The following is a 19900-nucleotide window of genomic DNA, read 5'->3' as shown; positions in this document are numbered from 1 at the left end:
CAAAGTTTTCTATCGAAGAAAATTTTCAAATCTGCGAGTTCAACAATTATCAAAATGAAAATTGAATAAATTTTGAATTTTTTTTTCGTTGTTTGTTTGTTTACTCGTTGCTATAGTCTCTTCTCAATAATACGTGGCCGTTTATCCAACCGTTTGAATTTGAATTTGTTTTGAATGAAGTATACGCAAATATTTACCTATTTCTTTTTCAATAATAATCAAATAATCAAATTTTCTTTTTTCAACCCTAGAAATACTGGAAAAAATTAAAATAATCGCGTCCAATTCGTATCATTATTTCATTTCATGTGTTCGCGAATTTTACTTGATCGATAGGTACATTTTGAGATCGTAAAATATGATCGCGGACGCTGTCGTGTGTAGATAATTTTACTCGGCTGTCGATAGAATTTATGTTTTGATGTGATGTGATAATCCAAATGTTAAGTATCTACGGTTTTACGCGATGATGTGAAATAAAATAAATGATTATTATGATAAAAAAAATTAAATAAATCGTCGTATTATGAGAGAAATAATTACGCTTCAGATTGGACAGTGTGGAAATCGCGTTGGCCAAAAAGTAAGTACCTACATCATTTTATTCTTTTGTTTATCATTCAAAGAACAATGTATCTACCCTATATATCGATTTAAGATACCTTAATTTATTCATGGTGAATGGTTTTTTTGCTCATTTTTTAGTCGTAGAGTAGGTAGTTGAGATTGTGTATTAGAAAAATGTTCAATTTTGTGATTTTGTAATCAGAAAATTTGTGTTTATTACAGTTTTGGGAAGTCATATCAGATGAACATGGTATAGGACCTGATGGCTTATATTACGATGACCAACCGCCTCAATTGCAAAGGATATCCGTGTATTATAGAGAAGCATTCGGTAATCATTCCTATTTTATCATTGTCAGTATACCTACCTATTCAAGTAGATAGGTGTCTATAAGTACATATGTATAAGCGTTCGATAAAATAAGTATAAAAATCAATAAATAGGTACTTGAAAAACAGACTCAAATAAATTAATATCACTATAATCCAATCAATAGATGGCAGATACGTCCCTCGAGCAGTACTCACCGACTTGGAAGCAGGCGTTTTAGATTCGATACAATCAGAAACATGCGGACCATTATTCAATACAAATAATTTCATATCTGGCGTGGCCGGAGCGGCTAATAATTATTCGAAAGGTCACTACATCGGAGGCCCAGAATTATTAGAACACGTGGTCGAAATAATTCGGTAAAATATCAAATTATGCGCCACTTTGTAGAGTAATTTACTACGACAATATGCTAGATTAGAGTACAAAACGCCTACCTATACATGTATGACGTATATTGATTGATCAACTTAGGAGAGTAATTTTCTATCTGTTTCAGAGGGGAAGTCGAATATAGTGATTCGCTTCAAGGGTTTCAACTTGTGCATTCGCTCGGAGGTGGATCTGGATCCGGGTTTGGGTCACTTGTGATGTCGAAAATCAAAGAAGATTTTCCCGATTGTGTTTTAAATAATTATTCCATCATACCGTCTCGTAAAGTAATTTTTTTTCATCTTTTATTTTCAATAAAGGAATTATATTCGTTTCTGGTGGGTCTGGGTACCTGCATCTTTCGGCAACATTCAACATTCCAGGGCTCTTTTGAATTGAAGGGCTCAATATGCATACCTACCTATACCTACTTAGCCCAGACTTGCCAATATTTATGATTACCTCGCCTCGTGATTGAATTTTTGTCAAATCTAATCCTCGAATATATTTTCCTGCAGGTATCAGACGTCGTAGTCGAACCGTACAACACGATGTTATCCTTAAGACACCTTCTAGAATACTCAGACGCGACATATTGTATCGATAACGAAGCATTATTCAACATAAGTTACAACATATTACGAGAAAGCAAACCGCTGTACAGCGATTTAAATCACTTGATATCGATATCGATGTCCGGAATCACGACTTGTTTCCGATTTCCATCCGAGTTAAACTCGGATCTACGTAAACTAGCCGTGAACATGGTACCATTTCCTCGACTACACTTTTTCATACCCGGATTTACACCTTTGACGGCTCGAGCTATCGACTTCAGACGTACAAATTTACCAATCAAAGAACTAACCAAAGGTATCTTCGACCCGAACAACATGCTAGTAGCTTGCGACCCCAGATCCGGAAGATATCTAACGGTGGCGGTGATTTTTCGAGGTATGTTATCGGTGAAAGAAGTCGAAGAAGAGATGGGCGATATGCAGGAGAAAAACAAAATGTATTTTGTCGAATGGCTGACGAACAATTTGAAGATATCTATTTGCGATATACCTTCGAGAGGATTATCCGAATCGGCAACCATTGTAGGTAACTCGACCAGTATACAAGAGGTATTTAAACGAGTTTTAGAACAATTTGTCACCATGTTTCGAAGGAAAGCTTTTATTCATTGGTATACCGGCGAAGGAATGGAAGAAGATGAATTCGCAGCCGCCAAAGATGCTGCGGCTGAACTGATCGCCGAGTATGAACAACATCAAGATGCGTATATGTAAGGATTATTATGTCTAGTTTTTTGGTTTCTCATTGCGTTATTGATTGCCTGGCATATGGGCACCATCTTCTTATATGATGCATATGTTGTAAAATAATTATGTTCATGTTTCAATTAGGTATTATATTAAAGTAGTTTTTGATGTACCATGTTTGAAATAATAATTGTTGGATTTTTATGCCGGTGGAGTTAATTTATTGTTATACCTATCTAGTTGTATTTATGCGCATCGTTTCTGATTTGAAGTCCACTTTCATCCATTTCGATATGTCTGATATTCCTCCTCTTCCCCCCCCCCTATCCTACTAAGAACGTCTCGATCGGAGATATTTGAACAAAATTTGCTCAAATTCTGTATTAATATTCAGTTTAATGGTACATTAGAGGGGGTTGAATGCGAATAACCTTGAATCAGAATTCACATCTATCAAAATTTCATTTTTTAAAAAAAATTTTGGTCACTAAAGTTACTATTTTTTTTTCAACTTTCAAGAATCCAATTTCTCCATATTTTGGTGTTACTTAATTTTGAAGAAAATTAGAAAAATTATTGCAACAGCCTCGTGTCTTGCTAAAAAATACTTATACTGAATATTGTGGCTTCTCGCAAAAAATCCCAAGCAGTCTAATCCCCCCCCCCCCCTCCATCCAAAAATCTCGCCTTTTTTTGCTGAAAATAGAAAAAACGAAAAACTGCCCCTTTTTGGACAACAATTTCAGTAAAAGTATCAATTTTTTTCAATAATTGCCTAAAAGTTTTCCTTTTTGTTGAAATAGTAGGTACGTCTATTAATGTCTTGATTCTTGCAAAAATTTGCAAAAATTGACAAAAAATTTCGCTTTTAAAAAAATTGCGAAAAAATCACTGAAAATCTCTTTTTTGCCAATGCCAACAGCTCCTTTCTTTATGCTTCTCACTTTTTCCCAAAATTTACGTTGCCAAAAAGTCAAAAACTATCATTTTTTGCCAATAGTTCTCAAAAGTCCTGCATTTTGCCAATTTATGGTCAAACATTCCCACTTTTCGGGTTTTTGTCAAAAATTACTAAAAAAAGCTGTGCCTTTTGCTAAAGTTATCCACTTTCAAAGTCTGCGTTTCCTGCCTAAAACAGGAAAAACGTCGCATTCTTTGTCTAAATTGCCAAGAAAATTCGTTTTATGCCAAAAATGCCAAAAAGTCTCTCTGTTTTTCAAAATTTGTTCCAATGAGTCGTTTTTTTTTTCAGAATTGCTAAAAAGTCCTTTTAATGTCAAAAAGGCTCGCTTTTGGCCAAAAATCGTAAAAATTCTCGCTTGAATGTTGTTCTTGCTCTTAATAATTTTTTTTCTGCATTAAAATGTTTTGCCTATGTTTTTTGGTAATTTTTTCAAGCTTATTTTTTGGTTATTTACGAAAGTTTACTTTTTTTCGGTGGAAAAAGCAGTTAGTTTGAGCTCTGCATTGTGGGTCTCACTTGTCCTTAGATTTTCCAATCAATTTTGTGATAAAAATAAGAAGTAAATAAATAAACCTTGAAATCGAGCGAATTTTTCCAGTTTTCAAAAATTTTGTTTCCATGAAATATAACCTTGAAAGGGTTTCATGAGATGACAATATTATTCCTCGAGAGATTCGTTTTTTATGTATTATTTGGTTATCGAGTCAAGAAGTTGGACTGTCGGAATAATAATTTTCAGTTTTCAGGGCATTTTATCCCCCCCCATCCTCTTTTCACTTTTTCCCTTTTCCCCAAGAGTCTGGTTCTCCAAAAATCTATTGGAGCATCTGCTTAATTTAATTTCTTAATCAAAAAAATGTTCAAATTATGAACTAGGTTTGGAGGAGGAGGAGGAGGAGGAGGAGGGGGAAGATGAAATTTGAACTTTCAGATTAAAGAGTCATCATAACCCCCCCCCCCCTCCATTAATTGTAGCTTGGTAAAACTCATCAAGCGTTGACTTAAAGATTATTAATTGACAAAATTCATCTTATGATGACGTGAGAGGCAGAGGGGATCTTTAAATTGGTCAAAACAGAGACGGTCAAGAGGAAGTGAAAAGTTGTATTTTCAAATATCCAAAAATCAGTACCAAGTTTTCGCATTTTTGAACCTTGAGAAATGGAGTTTAGGGTCTTTTCAGAGGATTTTTAATTTTTCCCATCGGGCCCCTCTAAAAGTTACCTAGGAGGCTAGGATGCTGAAATTCGGCACGTACATTTAAAAGCAAGTAACTCGGTGGGAGGGGGGTTCATTTTTTTTTTTGAAATTGTACGTAATAGAGTAAAACTTCGAAAAGAAGTAAACATTTCAAATTTTTAGATCAAACATTAAAGTTTAAAAAATTTGAAAATTTGAAATGTTTCGACAAAATCTTCAAGAATTATTATTTTGAAAGTTCCTGAACTTGATGCCTATAAATGAATTTTGAGCTTTTCCAGAGGTTGAACTTTCAGACAGGACGGAACCAAAAAAATTAAAATGAAAAATAAGTGGAAACATTTGAAAAAAATGTTAACGTTTCGAAACAAATTTTCAAAAAAATGTAAAAAAAAAAACTCATTTTAAAGCTCCTGGACTTGATAAAAATGAACTTTAGATCTTTTCTAATGATTTAAACAGGCTCAAACAAAAAAAAATTGAAATACTCGAAATTTTTCATGCTTTTCAAACTTGAAAGATCTCGCTGGAGGGGAGTGAGGTGCTAAACATTGGTCTAAAAATTTGAAATTTTTTAATTAGGTGTATTGTTGAGGTCATTTGGCTGTATTTTTTTGCAATGCTCTATCAAAATAAAAAAAAATTGAAAAAGACCAATACTGGTATCTACTCTGAATGTGACTTCTGAGGGTTTCGACTTTTCAAGCTCTCCTCCGCCCTTATTCCAGCAAGAAACTCAAAAAAGGTATATTTTCGCACTTTTTTCAAAGGTTTAAAAATTTTATGCTACCGGATTCTTCAAATTAACCAATATTTGGCTTAATTGTGTACCTTGAAGGTACCGCAATCCTCTTTTTAACCCATTTCCTTGTTTTCAGCTTTAATTGATACAGTTCAAAAGTCACTCCGAATGGAGACCTTGGAGACTGTTTAGCCTGTACATTCGGGAAATACTCTGGGTGTGTTTTGGAGGGGGTGCTGGTGGGGGGGGGGGGTGAGGAGAGGGGGCTTCATCATTCAACATTTATTCAACTTTTTCGAATTTGGGAAAATGTGATCATTTTTTAAGTTTAGAAAATCATGTTACAGTCAAAGACAATTTTTAAGTGGGCGGCCAATCTTAATTTTTGAGATTTTTTTTAGAAAATTTTCATTTTTGAAAATGAACATAATTATTCTGGAACCATCAAAATCAAAACTGAAAAAAAATTTTCTACAATTCAGACTTCTTTTTCATTTTTTGATTAATTTTTGAAAATTTTAAAATTAGCATATTTTTTATAAAATTAACGAGTATATTTTATATTCCTTGAAAATTAATGAATTTTTTTTCGCCCTCCCCTCCCCCCCCCAAAAAAAACAAATTTCACTATTTTCAGTTGAACTAAAGCTTGCAGCAAAATTACTACATGAAGGCGAGAAAAATTGATTAGAACACCTGAAAATTGCATTTCTAAATTTTTCTTAATTTTTATGATGCTCAACCAAATCGATTGACTTTACTAAGTGGCATAGCGTGGTCATTTGACCTCTTTTTCATGTACCTATCTATGAATTCAGAGCTACAGTAATGAAAGGGTACCCCCCGATAAGATAGGCAAAATGCCCTTAACCTCAGATTTCGATGAAACTCACAGGGTATGTTTAGTACCCCCAAAAAATAATTTTGGGCCCATAGCCCGCTCCCCACCCCACCCCCCTCAGCCAGGGGGGCCAAAAAACGCGTTTTTCAGGGGAAAAATTCTGTATCAGCGCGTAATTAAGATAAATTGATTCTGTAAACGAATATAGTTAGAAGATACATGGGCGTACCTCCATGAATTTTTTCAGAATTTTTCATCACACGGGGAGAGAAGGGGGGACAAAAGAAAACTTTAAATCGACATTACTCCGGAACGAAAAAACATACCAAAACGATTTTTTCGTCAAATATGTATCTTTAGGTCTACTTTCTATAGAAGTCATCACCCGGCCATTTGGAGTGGTGGGTCAAGCTCAAAAGCTCAAAAAACCACGTTTTTTGCGTTTTTCTCCAAAAATATGGACAAATGGCGGAAATCTAAGAGAACCAAGTTGTTCAGCGTGAAATTTTACCTCAGAATTGTGTAATTAAAAATTCATTTACACCGCATGATCGTAAAACTACATGCGCAGAAGTATTTGTGCTTACATCAAGATAGCTGAAAGGGTATTCCTGGGTAAAATAGGTGAAATGTCCCTGTCCTCGGATTTCTGAAATTTTGATGAAACATAGTTGGGTACCATTAAAAAAATGTCGGAGGCAAAAAATCCCCCCCCCCTCCCCTTGCTCATAATAGCGAAAAAAGGGCCTTTTTCGGGGAGAAAAATCCATGCTTCAACGAGTTTTGACAAAAAAATCTGTATTCACTCAAAATACTTGAAGGAGATATGATTCTAGCAACTTGAATTTTCTTCAAAAATTGTGGGCCCCCCAGGGGAGATATATTGACAAAAGAAAATTTGAAACCGCCGTATCTCCGAACCTAATTTAAGTACATGAATTTTTTTTTTCAAAAATGTATCTGCATGAGCACTATAATTAGTATTTTTTTTTCAAATTTTCCCTCCTGGTAGGCCATCTTCAAAAACTCAAAAAACACTCAAAATTGTGTTTTTTTGTCACAGCACCACCAAAAAAAGCGATCCATAATTTTGGATGCTGGCCTCCAAAAACAATAAGAAAACCAACTAACTTCTTTAAGGCTATTCTAATTTTTTGATGAAAAATGGTCAACTTTGGGCGGGGATTGTGCCAAAACTATAGAACGGATTTTTCTAGGGTTTGCTTTCAAAAGCGAGGGTATGTCGAGATATTTTTGATTCAGGACATTTGATGGCTATAATAGGGAATTGGATGGAGGTACTTTAGACGCTCACATCCCTGTTGTAAAAGCAAAATTAGAAAATATGGCTACATACCCTCGATTTCATAGATGAATCAGTATTGGTGAAAAAAAAATTGGAAGAATTTTGAAAATTCACGGAGAAATCCCCGTCTGAAGTTTAGATGGGAGCGGATCGCGGGACATAAGCACGACTAAATTCGTTCAATCGATTACATGCAGTCTTACGAACGAATGATGAAAATAACGAACAAATCGGTTTCATATTTCGACCGGTTGTCAAATTAGAATGCTCTCCGCAGAGTATACCCTTAAACTCCAATTTTTTGGCCATAGGCACCCCCTCTCCAAATTTTAGGGCGAAAGTAGACAGACAATATGGGTATCATTATCATATGAACCGAACTTGCTGAACATGAATATGAAATTTGATTTGCAGTTGGACCCTCCCAACGACCACATTGGGGAGAGGGGTTGCATCAAGGTTTTCATGGTATCTAACTCAAAACTATCAGAAAGGTTTCTTTTTGGTGTCGATGATTAAATTTTTATGTGAGTTACCAAGTACATTGAAAACATAGGTATTACCTACCTACGTACTATGTAGTAGATGTCCCTGTCCTCGGATTTCTGAAATTTTGATGAAACATAGTTGGGTACCATTAAAAAAAATGTCGGAGGCAAAAAATTCCCCCCCCCCACCTCCCCTTGCTCATAATAGCGAAAAAAGGGCCTTTTTCGGGGAGAAAAAATCCATGCTTCAACGAGTTTTGACAAAAAAATCTGTATTCACTCAAAATATATGGAGGAGACAGTATAATAAAAGTACCTACATAGGTATTTGAGATTCTGCGCCAATCCATGCTATTGCCATCAAAATCCAAGGCCACTTTTGGGGTTCTACTGAGAAAATTGAAAAGTAAATCTTTTTTTTTTTGGAGAGGGGGTATTAGTAGTTGGTGTTTTGAAAATATTTTCTTCGCAAAAGTTTCGCTATAATGACGAAAAAATATTGAAAGATAATATATTTCTGAAACTGAGGAAATATTTTGGAACGCAGTGATGATAATATTTTAGGTTTCAAAAAATTGATAAAGATTGGCAAAAATTCCTAAATTTTTGTTGATTTTTCAAAATTGACAAAAACAATTTAAAATAATAGCATAGAATGGACGCAGAATCTAAGATATATTCATTTAGGACTGGGTCGATCGTCATTTTTCTCAAAACAAATTGGGTACAGGGGCTACAGTGAAAAAACCGTGTTTTTTCGAAAATACTCCCACTTTAAGGGCACATGTTTTCCCTTTAGGGGCACTTCTGGAGCCAGCATTTTTCTGTACAACTTTCAACTCAAAATGACAGTTTTTGCTAAAATTGGTAAAAATCCAGTTTTTTTTTCTTTTTTTGGTGATTTACCCAATCTACTACATAGTACGTAGGTAGGTAATACCTATGTTTTCAATGTACTTGGTAACTCACATAAAAATTTAATCATCGACACCAAAAAGAAACCTTTCTGATAGTTTTGAGTTAGATACCATGTACTTGAAAAGTAGGCTACTTGTAATTCAAGAAAACCTTGATTAAGAAGTTGTATGGCGTAAATAGCGCTATAATGAAGCATTTTTCACAAAAACTCTAATTTTTGGGCAACCCCTCTCCCCAATGTGGTCGTTGGGAGGGTCCAACTGCAAATCAAACTTCATATTCATGTTCAGCGAGTTCGGTTCATATGATAATGATACCCATATTGTCTGTCTACTTTCGCCCTAAAATTTGGAGAGGGGGTGCCTATGGCCAAAAATTGGAGTTTAAGGGTATACTCTGCGGAGAGCATTCTAATTTGACAACCGGTCGAAATATGAAACCGATTTGTTCGTTATTTTCATCATTCGTTCGTAAGACTGCATGTAATCGATTGAACGAATTTAGTCGTGCTTATGTCCCGCGATCCGCTCCCATCTAAACTTCAGACGGGGATTTCTCCGTGAATTTTCAAAATTCTTCCAATTTTTTTTCACCAATACTGATTCATCTATGAAATCGAGGGTATGTAGCCATATTTTCTAATTTTGCTTTTACAACAGGGATGTGAGCGTCTAAAGTACCTCCATCCAATTCCCTATTATAGCCATCAAATGTCCTGAATCAAAAATATCTCGACATACCCTCGCTTTTGAAAGCAAACCCTAGAAAAATCCGTTCTATAGTTTTGGCACAATCCCCGCCCAAAGTTGTTGACCATTTTTCATCAAAAAATTAGAATAGCCTTAAAGAAGTTAGTTGGTTTTCTTATTGTTTTTGGAGGCCAGCATCCAAAATTATGGATCGCTTTTTTTGGTGGTGCTGTGACAAAAAAACACAATTTTGAGTGTTTTTTGAGTTTTTGAAGATGGCCTACCTGGAGGGAAAATTTGAAAAAAAAATACCAATTATAGTGCTCATGCAGATACATTTTTGGGAAAAAAAATTTCATGTACTTAAATTAGGTTCGGAGATACGGCGGTTTCAAATTTTCTTTTGTCAATATATCTCCCCTGGGGGGCCCACAATTTTTGAAGAAAATTCAAGTTGCTAGAATCATATCTCCTTCAAGTATTTTGAGTGAATACAGATTTTTTTGTCAAAACTCGTTGAAGCATGGATTTTTTCTCCCCGAAAAAGGCCCTTTTTTCGCTATTATGAGCAAGGGGAGGTTGGGGGGGATTTTTTGCCTCCGACATTTTTTTAATGGTACCCAACTATGTTTCATCAAAATTTCAGAAATCCGAGGACAGGGACATTTCACCTATTTTACCCAGGAATACCCTTTCAGCTATCTTGATGTAAGCACAAATACTTCTGCGCATGTAGTTTTACGATCATGCGGTGTAAATGAATTTTCAATTACACAATTCTGAGGTAAAATTTCACGCTGAACAACTTGGTTCTCTTAGATTTCCGCCATTTGTCCATATTTTTGGAGAAAAACGCAAAAAACGTGGTTTTTTGAGCTTTTGAGCTTGACCCACCACTCCAAATGGCCGGGTGATGACTTCTATAGAAAGTAGACCTAAAGATACATATTTGACGAAAAAATCGTTTTGGTATGTTTTTTCGTTCCGGAGTAATGTCGATTTAAAGTTTTCTTTTGTCCCCCCTTCTCTCCCCGTGTGATGAAAAATTCTGAAAAAATTCAGGGAGGTACGCCCATGTATCCTCTAACTATATTCGTTTACAGAATCAATTTATCTTAATTACGCGCTGATACAGAATTTTTCCCCTGAAAAACGCGTTTTTTGGCACCCCTGGCTGAGGGGGGTGGGGTGGGGAGCGGGCTATGGGCCCAAAATTATTTTTTGGGGGTACTAAACATACCCTGTGAGTTTCATCGAAATCTGAGGTTAAGGGCATTTTGCCTATCTTATCGGGGGGTACCCTTTGCAAAAGTTGAAAGTTGAACTTTCAAATTGAAAGTTCAAATTTCTAAATGGCGCTGTAAGTGGGAGCTATCATTTAAAAATCTGAAAAAATTTCCATCGATGTACCTTTTCATGCTTTTTTGAAATATCTCATTTTCAAGATGGGATCTCTCAATTGAGGGGAAGTACCCCCACCACCAATTTTGGGCAAAACTTTCGAAAAAAACCTGGGGCATGTGACATATTGAATTGTATGTTTTTGGTGACGTTGAACACGAATATGACGTCAGATTTTTGATTGGGCCCCATCCACGGCCCCCAGCACCTCCCCAAAGGGGGTAAAAGTCGAAAAAAATGATTACATTCGTGTGACACATGAAGTAGTATGTTTTTGGTGACGCTGAATACGAATATGGCGTCAGATTTTGAATTGGACCCCATCCACGGCCCCCAGCACCTACCCAAAGGGGATAAAAGTCGAAAAACATGATTTCATTCGTGTGACATAAGAAATTGTTGGACCTTTACCTATTTAGGGAGGTTCTGGGGGCCATGGGTAAGGCAATTTAAAAATCTAAGGCTATATTCGTGTTCAGGGATATCGAAAACATACTATTATTTCATGTGTCACACGAATGAAACCATTTTTTTGACTTTTACCCCTTTGGGGAGGTGCTGGGGGCCATAGATGGGGTCCAATTCAAAATCTGACGCCATATTCGTATTCAGCGTCACCAAACACATGCTATTTCATATGTCACATGAATAAAATCATTTTTTTCGACTTTTACCCGCTTTGGGGTGCTAGGGGCCGTGGATGGGGTCCAATTCAAAATCGGATGTCATATTCGTATTCAGCGTCACCAAAAACATACTATTTCATATGTCACACGAATGTAATCATTTTTTTCGACTTTTACCCTCTTTGGGGAGGTGCTGGGAGCCGTGGATGAGGTCCAATCAAAAATGTGACGTCATATTCGTGTTCAACGTCACCAAAAACATACAATTCAATATGTCACATGCCCCAGGTTTTTTTCGAAAGTTTTGCCCAAAATTGGGGGTGGGTGCACTCCCTCTCAATTGAGAGATCCCATCTTGAAAATAAGATATTTCAAAAAAGCATCAAAAGGTACATTGATGGAAATTTTTTCAGATTTTTAAATGGTAGCTCCTACTTACAGCTCCATTTTGAAATTTGAACTTTCAATTTGAGAGTTCAACTTTCAACTTTTGCAAATTTCAAAATGCTTAAAAAATTTAAAATTCAATGCTCGTTCAAACTGTGTAATCAGTTTTGATCAATGTATCGTAGCTTTGGCGGAATGCGCTGCTGAAGTTGAGTACCTCGAGACAATGTGAAAATAATGGATGCCCCTCACCCCCCCCCCCCCCCCACCAAACTGATTGCAGGTTTCTTACTTACTGGGTGGGTAGATATTGTAAAAAAATTTGAGCGAAATCGAAAGACATGACTCAAAAAGCTGGGTCGAATTGGTGGAATGACCCACAATTCAGACTCATTTTTCATTTTTTGATTATAATTTTAAAATTTTAAAATGAAAATTTGTTTTTGCCTCTTCCTTCCCCCAAAAAATTAAATTTCACTATTTCAAGTTGAACCAGAACTTGTAGCAAAATTTCTACATGAAGGCGTGAATAATTGATTAGAACACGTGAAAATTTCATTTCTAAATTTTTCTTGATTTTCATTATGCTCAACCTAATCGATTGACTTTACTAAATGACATTGAACATTGAGTGGTAATTTTATCTCTTTTTCATGTACCTATCTATGAATTCAGAGCTACAGTAATAAAATTTCGATCTTCACTGAAGTATCTCGTTACTCGAGTTCTAATTTAATGAATGCTTTCCTTTCATTTAGTCAACATTTGCAAATTTTGATGAAAATTCTCCAAGATATAATATGCCTAGACCAACCTACACGTAACGTATGTGCTCGGTTGGTAGGTATTTATTAATTCAGAAATGATTTCCATCCTAATATATAAACACTAGAGACTGTATAATAAATTAAACAATAACATTCATACGCCTAACTATCGCGAACATAATTCATACGTAATTGCGCACGTTCCATACCATACGAGCCCCTACGAGTGAATACATAAGATTCAATCACTCGTACAACAATAAAATAGGTACCTACTTCGTGTAACTTTTACTATGGGGGAATCAAACATACTATAATACAAATTCATTTAAATACGATAATACACGAACACAAATGATAAAATTGCGAGCTTAAAATTTAAACCGTACCTATAGACTTAGAAATCCTTGAATTCAGCTTGAAACAACTCTTCGCTCTCCTCCTCCAGCGGTTCTTCGGTCTGTCTATCGAAATTTTGCGTATCGCTTTCGCCTCGAACTTCGGGCACAAACGGCGGTTTAGCCGTTTTCTTCTGTATCTGCGACCAATTAACCGTACTAAAGTAATGATGCGCTTTTATGACTTTAGCTGTTCTTAATCTTAGCGATGTGCTTTGTTTAGTCAGCGCTTGAATAATGTCGATTGTTTCTGGACTAAAATGGCTCGGCATCTTCATCTGTCCGTCGAGTATTTGCTGGAATAACCTTACCATGTTAGACGATCTGTAGGGTGGACGACCGGAAGTCATTTCGTAGATGAGAATTCCCAACGTGTACCAGTCGACCGGGTACGAGTATTGCATTTTTTTCAGTATCTCGGGAGCGTAGTATTCGGGCGTGCCGCAAATAGTTTTGGTTTTTTTGCGATCGATTTTCTTAGCGAAACCGAAATCGGTGATTTTAAGGTAGCCGTTTCGATCGATGACTATATTCTCCGGTTTCAGATCACGGAATATGATACCGACGAAGTGCAGGTACTCTAAAGCGAGCACAACTTGGGCGGCGTAAAATTTACATAGTTTTTCTTCGAATTTTTGTTGACGTTTCAGGTGCACGTGCATTTCGCCGCCGACGCAATACTCCAATACGATGAATAGATTAGCGTTGTTTTTAAAATGTGCTACGTAGTCGATAATAAACGGATATTTTATACAAGATAGAATTCGCTTCTCCATTATTACGTGGTCGACGTTGTTTTCGCGAACGATGTGTCGTTTCGGCATCACTTTCATGGCGAAAAAATCTCGATTACCTTTCAAGTGACGTACCAGCATCACTTTGCTGAACGAACCTTGGCCCAATGTTTTGATTATTTCGAAATCGGATAATTTGGCGTTGCTTTTAATAATTCTGCCCCATTTACTGTCGACGTTTTCTTTAGCTTTTTGTAAAATCGGTGTGAGGTCTTCTTCTAATTGGACACGTACATTGGACACGTTGACGAGTTTCGTGGTATTCAAAGTGTTTTGTAACCATCGGTTCATATTTATGTTACATTTTGCCGAAATACGCGCGGTTCGACGAAAGGAAAAAAAAGACACCGGAGTCGGAGCTTTACCAATGAATGAGCGACCTTTTTTTTTACACTTTACTTAGCAAATACGAAATGTACGAGTGAATTTGTGGATTTCGCGTATTTGCTCGATACCAGCCGATGGAAAATATTCGAACGAATTGATCTGGGCGTCATTTTAACTTTTAAGAGATTCTTCGTAAGGTTTGAGAACAGAATTCTACACTAAATAAACAACAGCGAGGAATTAAATACAAATCTATAGTAAAACGTGTAATTACAAAACAATATGCTTAGTCAGTAGGTTCGCCAGAGTTCTCATCTTCATCCGGTTCGCTGTCGTTTTCGGGTTGGATGACTTTAACTCTACCTCCTGGATAAACTACTACTTTCTTGCCGAGGGTGGCTAATTCGCCGGATGCGCGTTTTTTCGATCTTTTCGTTCTCTTCGTTTTGATCGTCGGAGTTGGTACGTCGTTGGGTAAAACTGTAAAATAATAATTGTGAAATGAAGTTAGAAAAACAAAAATTAGCTTAGTAAGTTACGAACGAAATGAAAATAGTATCGAGGCGATCAGCGGGTGATTGAATTGTGATCTAGGACGTACCTAATACCTATCTAGAAAAAAAATTAAGTAGTGCTCCATTTTTTAAACATTTCAGTTCGAGCCCTCCCTTTTCTGAAATTTTAAAAATTAGGAGCATCAGAAGTCTTCGGATCAAATTTTTGTGTCCTCAGGTTGGACATTATGGGTCGATTAGGACACTTATAGGATGAAAAGTGCACTTTTTTACAAGTTAATAATCTGAAGCTTTTGAAAAAATTCCAGAATTGCCTCGAACCTCTTTAGAAATTGTATTGCAATCGATTCGACAGATTGACAAAGTTTTGAGAAATTTTCTGCAAAAATATGCAGTTTCAGTTTCAGACTTTTTTTTTCAATATTTCAGATTTTCCAATTACCTATGTAAGTAGATTGACTTCATTTTTTTTTTTAGTATGTGATCTTTTAACCACTCCACCCCTTCTCAGGCATGGAAAACCAATAATTGAATAAAAAGGCTTAGATTTTTAATAAAAGTTCAGGTTTCAGACTGTTTTTGGTTTTTGTTTTTTTTAACAAGTTTTCAACACTTTCTCATACTCTTTCATCAACGTTGGTTTCAATTTAATTATTTTTCCAAATTTTTGAGCGTTTTCCCGTAATTTCAACACGTTTTTAACGCTTTTTCGTTAATTTTTGGCAAATTTCACTAAATTTTCATCACTTTTTGCTTATTTTCAGAAATTTTTATACTTTTTTTCAGTTTTTTTTTACATTATTATTAGAAGTTTTCGATGTTTTTCATGCCTTTTTTTTTTGGCAAATTTCACTATATTATTTTTATTTATTTTTGGTGATTTTTTAAGATTTTAAAAATTTTTGATTATTTTTACGTAAGTAACTATATTAACGCGTTTTCAATACTTTCTCAAGCATTTTTGGCAACTTTTAGAGAAATTTTACACATTTTCGTAATATTCAATACTAACTATGGGTCATTCCATGTCAATTCGACCTACTTTTTGATTTTGAGTCATGTCTTTCGATTTCGCTCAATTTTTTTTTACAATATCTACCCACCCAGTAAGTAAGAAACCCGCAATCAGTTTGGTCCCACCCCCCTCAGGGGGCGGGTGGGGGAGAATGAAACCATTTTTCTGACTTTTACCTCTTTGGGGAGGTGCTGGGGGCCGTAGATGTGGTCCAATTCCAAATCTGGCGCCATATTCGTATTCAGCGTCCTCAAAAACATGCTATTTCATATGTCACACGAATGAAATCATTTTTTTCGACTTTTACCCCCTTTGGGGAGGTGCTGGGGTCCGTAGATGGGGCCCAATTCCAAATCTGACGCCATATTCGTATTCAGCGACCTCAAAAACATGCTATTTCATATGTCACACGAATGAAATCATTTTTTTCGACTTTTACCCCCTTTGGGGAGGTGCTGGGGGCCGTGGATGGGGTCCAATCAAAAATCTGACGTCATATTCGTGTTCAACGTCACCAAAAACATACAATTCAATATGTCACATGCCCCAGATTTTTTTTCGAAAGTTTTGCCAAAAATTGGCGGGGGGGTACTCCCCCTCAATTGAGAGATTCCATCTTGAAAATGAGATATTTCAAAAAAGCATGAAAAGGTACATCGATGGAAATTTTTTCAGATTTTTAAATGGTAGCTCCCACTTACAGCGCCATTTAGAAATTTGAACTTTCAATTTGAAAGTTCAACTTTCAACTTTTGCAAATTTCAAAATATTGTTAAAAAAATTCAAAATTCAATGCCCGTTTGAACTGTGAAATCAGTTTTGATCAATGTATCATAGCTTCGGAGGAATGCGCTGCTGAAGTTGAGTACCTCAAGTCAATGTGAAAATAATGGAAGCTCCCCTACCCATCCCCTGAGGGGGTGGGACCAAACTGATTGCGGGTTTCTTACTTACTGAGTGGGTAGATATTGTAAAACAAATTTGAGCGAAATCTAAAGACAAGACATGACTTTCAAAATCGCCTTTTTTGGGTCGAATTGACATGTGGAATGACCCCGATGCTTTTTTGAATATTTTTACATCATTTTAACACGTTTTTCACACCTTTTCATGCTATTTTGAAAAATTACAGAATAAATTTCATTATTTTTTGGTAATTTTCAGTTGTTTCAATGCTATTTTTTTGAATATTTTTACATAATTTCTAACATTTTTTTCAGGCATATTTGTCAACTTTTACAAACTTTCATTTTATTGTTGTTGAATTTTTGATGATTTTTAGAAATTTTAATGCTTTGGTTAGGTTTTTAAGTCAATTTAGCAACATTTTATGCAATTTTTTTTCTACATTTCGATAAATGTTGACACAATTTATTCTGTACGCGTATATCTTATGATAATTTTTATTGGCTTCAATACTTTTTTTGATATGCCATTTTAACATTTTTAAAATGAAATTTTATTCTTTTTGGGATTGTTCAAAAACATTAAGTCTGAAAATTTGCTGAAAGGCAGTGAAAATCTTAAAAGCCAATGAATATCGATTCAAAAGTCGAAAATCAGGGTAGGTATACAATTTTTTACGGTATGTTTTTTCAATTTTTTTTCCTGTGTTAGTCCAAATTTACCAAATTTGATAGTAGATTCAATTTCGTCAGATTTTGTTTTGAATTTGGGAATGAAAAACATAAAATTGAATTTAATCACGACTCTGACGAGCAAGGGAGGGAAAAAAGGAGTCTGGATCTAAATTTCAACGATGCCTAAAACATTTGACAAGCATAAATGGAAAAATTAAAATTCTCGTGAGATTTAAAATGAAAGTGAAACTCTTGTTCAAAACAAATTTTCGATATGGCCCTCACAGGTACAGAGATAGGAAAGCTTTTCTGGAAAAATGAACCTCGACAAATGAAATATTATGTTTTTTTTTTTTTTTGGCAAAAACACATCCATGATTCAAAAATTTTCTTGGAGAGGAGAATTCACACTCATTTTTTTGCGCAGTTTCAATTTTACATCATTTCAACAGGCTTTCAGCTTTTTTATATTTTGGGTACATTTTATTGAGTTTTCGTCATTTTAAAATGATTAATAGTGTTTTCAAAGTTTTTACTTGTGTTTTATAAGACTTTTCAACAATGTTTCAAGTACCTAACTCTTGCTCAATTTTGCTAAAGTTTACTATTTCACTATTTTTTGTTGCCATTTTTGGGCAATGTTTAGTGACTAAGTTTGGACAAAATTCAATGAAATTTAGGGGGGGGGGATGATGAAAAGTCGATATTTTTTGGATTTCGTTTCAAGATTTTGTCAAAGGTTCAAGTATCTAATAAAAATTTAAATTTCAGTTTTCGTCCAAAATCAGAAAATTGAATCTAACCACGAATCTGATGAGCTTTTGTGAAATAAGCAAAGGAAAGGAAGGAGGAGTCTGGATCCAAATTTCAATGATGTCTAAAACCCTCAAAAATTGAAATATCAATTTGTTTGTTCGGTTTTTCTTTCCCAAAAAATAAGCCCAAGATTACGATTCAATCATAAAATTTCTTTCGACCATCTGATCACTTGGAAGTTCTCTACGAAAATGAAACTGTACTAAATTAAACGAAGTTCTTAATCGATGACTTACTGCAAGACATAAATATCGGTAGAGCTAACGATTTGGGTCCTTTAATATGCAACGAGCGAATATTTTTCCAGCCGCTGGGGAAAGTATCCGAAATATACTTAGAAACTGAGAGGATATTATCGGTGATTTCTTCAGGAGTCATATCCTTTCTTGCAATCTAGTTAATCGAAAAATCATTACCAAATTAATAACAACACAAAAATATGAAATTTTCACTTTAGATTACTCCTGAAAACGAGTTAAATTTACTTGTAAAGTTTTCGTGGTTCCACTGCCGTCTAAACATAACGAAGTCTTTTTCAATTTTGACAGAATTTCATCTTTTAGATTTTTTCGTTTTATTCTAATTGGTACTGGCCATCTGTAAATTAACGATAATTTCTATTTATTTACACTAGTTATACTTGGAAAATAGAATTAATTTGTGATTCGAAGTACATACTTTCTGGATTTTGTAAAAGAAGGTCCCAATTTAGTTCTCAAGTAAGCGCTGATTTTCTCATCGATTAGGAAGAAATCATACATATCACATAGTTTTCGTTTAGCTTCGTACTGATCGAAGTCTACTCGAATTCTTCTACTCGGAATCACATCGATCTGAAAAACACCATTCAACGTTAGAAAATATGCTAACATTTCGATCTACTACGTTATAATACGGTTGCAAAATTAGTCACCTTTTGAACATCTGTTATTCCTTTCTTTTTCAATAGCTTATCGTAGTGATTAACGGTGACTTCGTGATTAACATTACGACCGCGAATTAAATCCGAAACGATTAAACATACGTCCGACGTATCTGTTAGTAAAGAATGCTCCAAGGGTCTGTAAAGTTCAGCAACGATATGAGTATTTGAGAATTAGAAAAACTGATGTACTTATGAAACACCGCACTTACATTCGAACTATTCTCCTTTGTATTTTGGGTATTTTAACGAAATCAATTTGTAGAAATACAGGAGTAGTATCGTCTAGAATATTCTTGCTTTTAGCCTCATCTTGTTTATTTAGAATATCCAATAAGGCACCGACTCCTTCTTTAACCTGAAAATTATCCTAACATTAGAGGCCTTTCGAGACGTAAATTTAAACGTAAAAATGAACCTTACTTTTTCCACTTGAAGTACACTTTCACTCATTATAACCGAAACTTTAAAAACCTACGCTAAAAGTAATTAAAATGAATTAATTTACTATTCAATACTCGAACATTTTGTGGAAGAGAAAAAAATTTGATAAAAGAAAAGCACGTGTCCGAACGTAGCCTCCTAAATTTCGCCCAAGGCCTGGAGTTTGGGTGACAAAATCGTGATATTTTTAGTTCCATGTTACGTCACTGTGGGTTGTGGCGC

At 35.3% G+C, this 19900-nt stretch overlaps 3 protein-coding genes across 3 annotated transcripts; 1 reads left to right on the top strand and 2 right to left on the bottom strand.

Moving 5' to 3' along the window:
- On the top strand, positions 1-2628 carry LOC135839723 (tubulin beta-1 chain-like). Its single transcript, XM_065355885.1, has 5 exons — positions 1-583; positions 790-898; positions 1065-1260; positions 1401-1560; positions 1792-2628. The coding sequence occupies exons 1-5, from the start codon at positions 527-529 to the stop codon at positions 2563-2565; spliced, it is 1296 nt and encodes a 431-aa protein (XP_065211957.1). The 5' UTR covers positions 1-526; the 3' UTR covers positions 2566-2628.
- A 10318-nt stretch (positions 2629-12946) lies between these two features.
- Positions 12947-14494, bottom strand: LOC135841618 (cAMP-dependent protein kinase catalytic subunit gamma-like). Its single transcript, XM_065358654.1, has one exon. The coding sequence runs from the start codon at positions 14348-14350 to the stop codon at positions 13265-13267; it is 1086 nt and encodes a 361-aa protein (XP_065214726.1). The 5' UTR covers positions 14351-14494; the 3' UTR covers positions 12947-13264.
- Positions 14495-14639: 145 nt separating this feature from the next.
- On the bottom strand, positions 14640-19816 carry LOC135841619 (ribosomal L1 domain-containing protein 1-like). Its single transcript, XM_065358655.1, has 7 exons — positions 19658-19816; positions 19447-19592; positions 19226-19373; positions 18991-19145; positions 18798-18909; positions 18549-18705; positions 14640-14866 (listed from the first exon to the last, which is right to left on the bottom strand). The coding sequence occupies exons 1-7, from the start codon at positions 19685-19687 to the stop codon at positions 14673-14675; spliced, it is 942 nt and encodes a 313-aa protein (XP_065214727.1). The 5' UTR covers positions 19688-19816; the 3' UTR covers positions 14640-14672.
- Positions 19817-19900: the final 84 nt, after the last annotated feature.

This window comes from Planococcus citri, chromosome 3 (genome assembly GCF_950023065.1).
Source record: "Planococcus citri chromosome 3, ihPlaCitr1.1, whole genome shotgun sequence".
NCBI classification, from domain to species: domain Eukaryota; kingdom Metazoa; phylum Arthropoda; class Insecta; order Hemiptera; family Pseudococcidae; genus Planococcus; species Planococcus citri.
The sequence above is the reverse complement of the archived record's forward strand: the minus strand, read 5'-3'. Positions and strand labels throughout refer to the sequence as shown.